This window comes from Enoplosus armatus, chromosome 1 (assembly GCF_043641665.1).
Source record: "Enoplosus armatus isolate fEnoArm2 chromosome 1, fEnoArm2.hap1, whole genome shotgun sequence".
NCBI lineage: Eukaryota > Metazoa > Chordata > Actinopteri > Centrarchiformes > Enoplosidae > Enoplosus > Enoplosus armatus.
This window is the reverse complement of record NC_092180.1, coordinates 6,761,773-6,768,972: the sequence shown is the minus strand read 5'-3', so window position 1 is coordinate 6,768,972 and position 7,200 is coordinate 6,761,773. Positions and strand designations below refer to the sequence as shown.

The 7,200-nt window shown below is 39.1% G+C and overlaps 1 protein-coding gene across 1 annotated transcript; it reads right to left on the bottom strand.

Moving 5' to 3' along the window:
• Positions 1-4,344: 4,344 nt before the first annotated feature.
• On the bottom strand, positions 4,345-6,809 carry senp8 (SUMO peptidase family member, NEDD8 specific). The gene is made up of 2 exons (XM_070908491.1): positions 6,751-6,809; positions 4,345-5,717 (listed from the first exon to the last, which is right to left on the bottom strand). Exon 2 carries the CDS (start codon positions 5,688-5,690, stop codon positions 5,025-5,027), a length of 666 nt encoding a protein of 221 aa, XP_070764592.1. The 5' UTR covers positions 5,691-5,717; positions 6,751-6,809; the 3' UTR covers positions 4,345-5,024.
• Between the last annotated feature and the right edge of the window lie 391 nt (positions 6,810-7,200).

Sequence of the window (7,200 nt, the reverse complement as noted above, 5' to 3'; positions counted from 1 at the left end):
AAGACAGAATGACTAGTTATTCTAGTTCAAAGTTAGTTCAAAGACTCAAAGTAATAGTTTGACATTTTGTGGAGAATACAATTATTGTCTTTCTTGGCGAGAGTTAGTTGAGAAGATTGATACCACTCTCATGTTTGTACTCTAATGTAAAGCTACAGCCAGTAGCCGGTTAGCTTAGCTTAGCATAAATACTGGACACAGGGGGAAGCAGCTAGCCATGCTCTGTCCAAAGTTAACAAAATCTGCCTATCAGCACTTCTAAACCTCACTGATTAACACATTATATCTTGTTTGTGTAATCTGTACAGAGCTAGGCTAGCTGTTTCCCCCTCTTTCCAGTATGTGTGCTAAGCTAAGCTAACCCGCTGCTTGGCTGTGGCCTTGCATTTACCATACAAACGTGAAAGTGGTGTCAATCTTTTCATCTAACACGTGCAAGAAAGCATGTAAGCGCATTTCCCAAAAATGTCAAGCTATTGCTTTAAAATATCTGCCAGGGTTTAATATTCACTGGGGACTACTTCTTTCCCTGATGCTAATATCAAAATGGGATTTATGGGATTATTTATATAAATTATTAGTCAATTTACACAGTACTTTAGAGGGTAGCTCCAAATCCCTGGTTGCTAATAGAGTTTGATAAAAGTCAAGTATTACTTGACACCTTTCCATAAACTTTCCATTACTTACACCTTATAACTGTTACAACAGATTTCCCCAAATGTGTTTTTCATGGTCTTGTCCTGCAGTTTCACATCAGATTTTAGGATTAAAATACTTTACATATTGAAGCTGTGGCCTGCAGTTTCTTATTCTCTGCTGTGTCTTTGTTGGATTTAAGAACATTAAATTGAGTGCTCATACAATGAACTACACACTTCAGTGAGGTGAACAAGCCTGACTGGCACTTCTGCATTTCACTGGTACAGTTTGTGAACATGGAGCACAACGGTGAGCCATATCTCGGGGGAATCACGCTGCACATGCGGTGGAGCATTTTATTCCAGCCTTCTCTTTTCATTTCTGATGTGATGTTGTGATATGGACTTGACCTACTTGCACCTCCTGTCCAAGAGAGACATTTCTAACTGTGCAGTGCACACCTGGAAACACTGCCATCCAGGATGTAACTCTGTCGGTTTGGGCCTCTCGATAGGATGTTGCTTGTTTTAATCAAACTGATTCTCACGCACGCTGCTGTAAATGAACTTGTTGTAGTTGGTTGCAGATGTGTTGTGACAGGACATGAAGTAATGTACAAGAACCAAAACTCCCGAAACAGATTTTACTCTTTATTTTAAGAGGTCGGAGACAGTTCTGAGCTCACTTTATGGAATATTATGTTTTGCGTGTAAGTGTATGTGTGCATTTGTGTATGTGTATTTATATGTATCTACTCCAGGCCTGAGGGGTTCAATCTGACGAGTAAATATGAACCACCTGGAGACCCTGGAGGGGAAACCTTGGCTGCTGCTCCTGAAATCAATTACTCTAAACACTGATGAAGAACAGCGGTGAGTGAGTTCACTAATGGAGCTCTGCGTTTGTTTATGTCTGGTCATAAATTAAAGCCAAATACATAGCCTCCTTAAAATGTTTCAGCTATATATGTTGTTAGTGCAGGTAGAGCACAAAGCTGTTGACGCATGTTTTCTTTTGGAGGATATATCCAAGTCAAGTCCTCACAGGAAAACTGCAGGTCAAGATGCATCATGGTCTGTGAAGTGTTACAGCATTTAAATATTTTTCCTTTCAAAGCTGCGTTCACTAGCAAGAACTGTGCCACCACAATATGAGTTTAAAGGTTTAATGAAATGAGTATGTGGACGTAATGTTGTTCACTTCGTCCTGTCACGAGGGACAATATAACTATGTTTTTTGTACCACTAATTCATTTTACAGTACCTTTGGTCTAACTATTGATAATGGCATTTTCTGATTTGTAATCAGTATCATCACATTTGTTGTCCAACACTGTTGGATACACTGGTTTCAAGTAAATACCGCAAATGCCAACTGCTGCCTTTAACTTTTAATGACTGTGTGTTTAGCTCAACATCATAATTGTAAATACTATGACTTTCTGTTGTTAATCTATTCTGTAGACATCTGACACGACGTCTGTCTGTCCTGTTTTTCCTCATTTGAATCGAGAGTCTTAGGACAGAGGGTGTTGTAGGCTGTTCAGATTGTAAAGCCCCTTGAGGCAAATTGGGATTTGTGTTAGTGGGCTGTATAAATAAAATTGACCAGTGCATAGTGAGGGGCATAAGAGACATGGAGACTCGAACCTGGAGGTGAAGAATGGCCTTTTTTTTCTAATCACAACAGCGATTATCAGTAAGCCTACTGTTGATTTACAGCAGAACAAAACCAGCAATACTAAGAAGCTTTGTTTTATGCCACAGAAAGCTGTGTATAATTTGCCAAAAGAGCAAAGTACAGGATTTTGTAGGATTTAAGTTTATCCATCTTAGTTCAGGTTATCCAGCGCATAACAAGGTGCACCTGCGTAATATCCCCTCAAATTACGACACCAAACCTGGGTACACTGCTGTAGGTTTAGACTAACAAGACCTGAGATGACAATAGACAGAAAGTCAAGTTCGGTTTCCTCGTAGGCACTCATGGAGAGGACTTGGTTTAATTGGCCATTTAGAAGCACATTTGTCTAAATGAATGTGCCTTTCCCTGGGCTCTTTGTCTCACTAATGCAGTGTGCTGCCACAGCGGTGAATGCCCCGGCTTTATGGCATTTTATTAGGACAATAGTAAACCCTGACGCCTCGTTCGACTGGTTACTCCGGGTGAAATATGCCTGTGGGATGTAGATGTGCACAGGACGCCAGAGGAAGGCGAGTAGAAGGTGGAAACAGTCCAAGCAGTGTGAATTTAAGAGCAGTGCAGGGCAGGCAGCCATATCAGGAGGTACTCGTGATTATACTGTATGTGGTCGATTAACTTGGTGAGTCCAATTTGACGTAGTAAGATTTTTAAAACACCCCTTTTTTTAAAATGACCCTTCAGATTTTTAATCCCCCTCTTAATCATAAACTACAGGCTGCTTTCAGAAAGCCAAAAAAGGAAAACTATGAAATGACTATTTATCGAAATTGTGATTAATGTTGACTTTTCACAATACTGGCTTTTGCTTTCTAGGTAGGAAAATGATCTTTTATTCCTTCAAACTCCCCTTTTCTGAAATCTCTTGAAATTTCTGTGAAACATCTTTGTTCATCCCAGCCCAGGTCTCTCTTTGCTGCACGTCGATCCATGTTGAAACCCTAAATCCTGTTCCAACTGATAAAGCTCGCTTGTAAATATGTCAGAGGCTTCAGTCTCACTCTGAATATGAAAGTTGTAAATAAAGAATAGCTTGGCCTTCCTGTGCGCTTTCTTAATTTAAAGTACAATGCTGGATGACAGTTTGAACTCTTACACACATTCTACTTTGGGACTCTTTTGGTAGATATTTCCAATGCTTTTCTAAAAATGAAAGCTGTTGCCTTTTTATAGATGAACATAAAATAAATGGGGGAAAAAAACCTACAGATTTCTTGCAATTAGAACACAATGAAGTTTTCAGCTTTATTTTGCTGCAATCCATCATGCCATTCTTTCCACAACAATAAGACGTGTTTCAATGATAAGCTACAGCAAGGCAGGCCAGGGTATCAAACTTCTACACATTTTGAGTGCTGACTGAATTGTTCATAGCACAGAGAATTGAAAACTACTATACAAAAAGTACTGAAAGTTTAGTTTGAATGTTTTCAGATTCTTGTCTTGTTTACTTATTTTAAATCTATTTAGTCTGATTTCTGTCATAATTTCATTATTTTTTATTTTAGGCAGTTTTTGTATCGTGATTTATTGCTGATGTCTATATTCTCCAAAGTAAGGTATCCAAAAACACTTAAAAATAGCTCAACATTTTGGGATCAAAATGCTCTAATAATACCTTAAAGGTGTCACTTGGCCAGTGGTTCTGATTATTTTGCATTGATGGTTTAATTTGGTAGTGGACAAATTTTTTGTCTTTCCTATTGCATGTTTCACAACTGTACTTAAAATAAATTTAATTATCTATATTCAAGCTAAACACAAACAGAGGTTTAATAAAAACCTGTTATCCAACATTTATGCTTCAGTAAAATGTGAATGTACAAACCTGCCAATTCATTTCTTCAGTGAGGTAACTGTGTATTCAAAATAACATACAATTAACTTTGCTGATGGAAAATGTAGTAAAAGTGTCAACATATTTACAGGAATATACAGCTGGGACTTCGAATAAAAACCACAAAACAAATGTACCATTTTGTCAACAAAAAATGTGACAACAGTAAAATTTATTCAATCAACAGACAATGAGTTTGATACTTGTTTTTTGTGAGACCATAACAAATACATTCCATCACTCAACATTGCCCTTTGTCTGATAAACACTCACAGTGCACGTCTTACCCTCTTTAAAATGTTTCAAAACTAAAAGTTTGTAGTTGCAGACATAACACCTGTTCCAACTGAGAAACAGAATACAGATGTGACCAGGACAGATGTGACGTAAAGTAAGAGCCAAAGTTAAGATGCACATTCTTATTGTCAATTCTTGTTCATTTAAAATGACCCTGAGCAATAATCTGTGTAAACATTTCTACATTCGCCCCAAACTAATACAATGGAGAAAAGAAAAGTCTGACATATTCTCCATCCTCTCTTAGTATGTACAAGGGAGTAAATTCTTTTATAGGCATGCTGGTGTTCTTGTTTACATATTGTATGTTGCTGTGCATATACAAAGGATAAACATGACACCAAGTGTTCAGTGAATCATTAAAGATTCGTAACATTGCTTTATCTTTTTGAACTTCTTTCTGTTACGGAGTATGATAGAGACTGTAATATAAATATACTTCATGTATGGTTATATGTTGTATTCAAGGAGTGCATTCAGGTGCTCCAGCAGTAGATATGTAGGAGGATGACAGCTGTTCTGCATATAGCGAGGGGCAATCAACGTGCTAAGGAAAAGACAGAGAGCAGCAGAGGTCACTCTGAGCTAGACTCTGGATCAGTCTGCACCATTCAGCCCTCTTCTGGGTGATGTAGGCTGGGGTGATGATTTGCACAGGAAGGCGTGGCGAGCCCTCCACCCTGGCCTTCTCGCATAAGGCCTCTGCGATACAGATAACATACATGCCGCAGTCATAGCTGTTCTGCTGTGATGGGCAGGGCTCCTCCACAAACAGCGCTTTTCTCCCTGCGCCCAGGAAAGGCTCTAACTTGGTGGTGATGCGTCGTGCGTGCAGTGAATTGCTGCCATTTTGAGAGTCATAGTGGGCAAAGTGGTTGGAGTTGTGATGGTAGACCAAAAGGCTCCAGTGGGATCCCCCGGCGGTCTGGTTGGAGTTGTCGTTAACAGCTAGGAAGACCCACTGACGAGAAGCAAGATCCAGCGGCTCCAGAAATAAGGCTAACTCAGCAGGGCAGGAAGCACACTTGATGAACTGGGTGACCTCCGGACTGATGAAGATGATGGTCTCCCCCAGGACTCTGAAGCGCTCAGCAGCAAAGTACTCAAAGGCAAAACCAATGACTTGGTCATTGAGCCAGTAAGGTCCTTCCAGTAAGGACACATCAGAGCGCCGCAACAGGCTGTCCTGGTAGCTCAGCACTACAGGGTCCATCCTCCAACTTGGTCAGAGAGTGTCAGTCTGAAAAATACAGAGGAGCTCAACGTTTAGCCGAGAAGTAAATCATCAGAAGATTTATTAACTTTTTTTTTTGAGAAAAAAAACAAAAGCAATTTGAAGATAATTTGTGATGTGCATTTTTTTTACATTCTGTAGACCAAACAATGAATCCATTAATCAAGAAATTAATCGGAAGATTCTGTAGTGCTGCAATGAATAGTTGATCAACATTTAATCAGAGGAGTAATCAAATTGGATTGTTGGTTGGACGAAACAAGCAATTCTACGGTGTCATTTTGAGTTCTGGAAAAATACAAAGGACATTTTTCACTATTTTATGTCAGTTTATACACCAAACAATCGGTTGGAAAAACAATCCACAGATTAATCATTAATAAAAACAATTGTCATTTGCAGCAGTAGAATATTTCGCACTGGTCTGTGTCAGTTTACAAACAGAAATCTTTGTGCAATTAGTTTCAAAATAAAACACTTTTACTGTGACATGTCACAAACCACATCCTGAACATGATGATGCAAATCCAAATTGTTTGATCTTCATTGGATGTGTCTCTAAACCACTGCGCTGCACAGGGATGAAGCTGTGTTCAAGTTGAACCATGTCAAGTCATCCTTAAAAACATTTTAGTAGCCCTAAACAGAATTATCCAGATTCCATTATTTGGTTCCATCTTGACTTGGTTTGTTACTCACTGAGACGAAATTGTCTTATCGTATTAAGAGACAGTTATTTTTTTTTACAATGGCGTTTAATCGGCTATAACTGACAAACTTCAGGAGCAGCTGTCCGGTAATGCCACTGCGCACATTGTCACATTACTGCAATGCGTTTAAGTTAGTTATAATCGTTTTTGCCAGCAGTCAGTCAGTCAGTCAGTTAACTGCTGAAACGGTCTTTAGCTTTAGCATGAGCTAGCTAGCCACCACTTTCATCACGAAGCCAAACAACTCAGTAAAACAGTAATCTTAACCTGTAGAACTTAAAGCATGTACTGTCAAATTAAAATACAAGCAGTTGACTAAATGTCCATACCTGTAAAAGAAACTTTCACATAAAAACTACCACGGAAACTGCCGTCTTGTCCCTCATCGCAAAGCCTAACGTAAACCGCTGCAACAAGACCTTAAACATTTTGCGACAGAGTACCTGCGCAGTACATTTACTGAAAGGCTACCAGCCTGTTTCGTTACCTAGCTACAAGGATTGAAAAGTTATCGATACTTTAGCTACAGTTGCATAAGATGAAAGACAAACACGTATGTAAAAAAGAAAATACAACACAACTCCCGTCATGAGGATCTTATATAAAATCAAAATAGACGCTCAGGTTTGGTTTAACCATCTAAAAACATGTGGTGTGAGGTGTTATTTGGTTATTTCCTGCTTACTTCCTGTTATGTCGCTCCGTCCATGGATGTAGATATCCTGGATACCGCGTTCAAAGATGGCGCCCCTTTCATTCCAATGAAAATCGCTCACTAC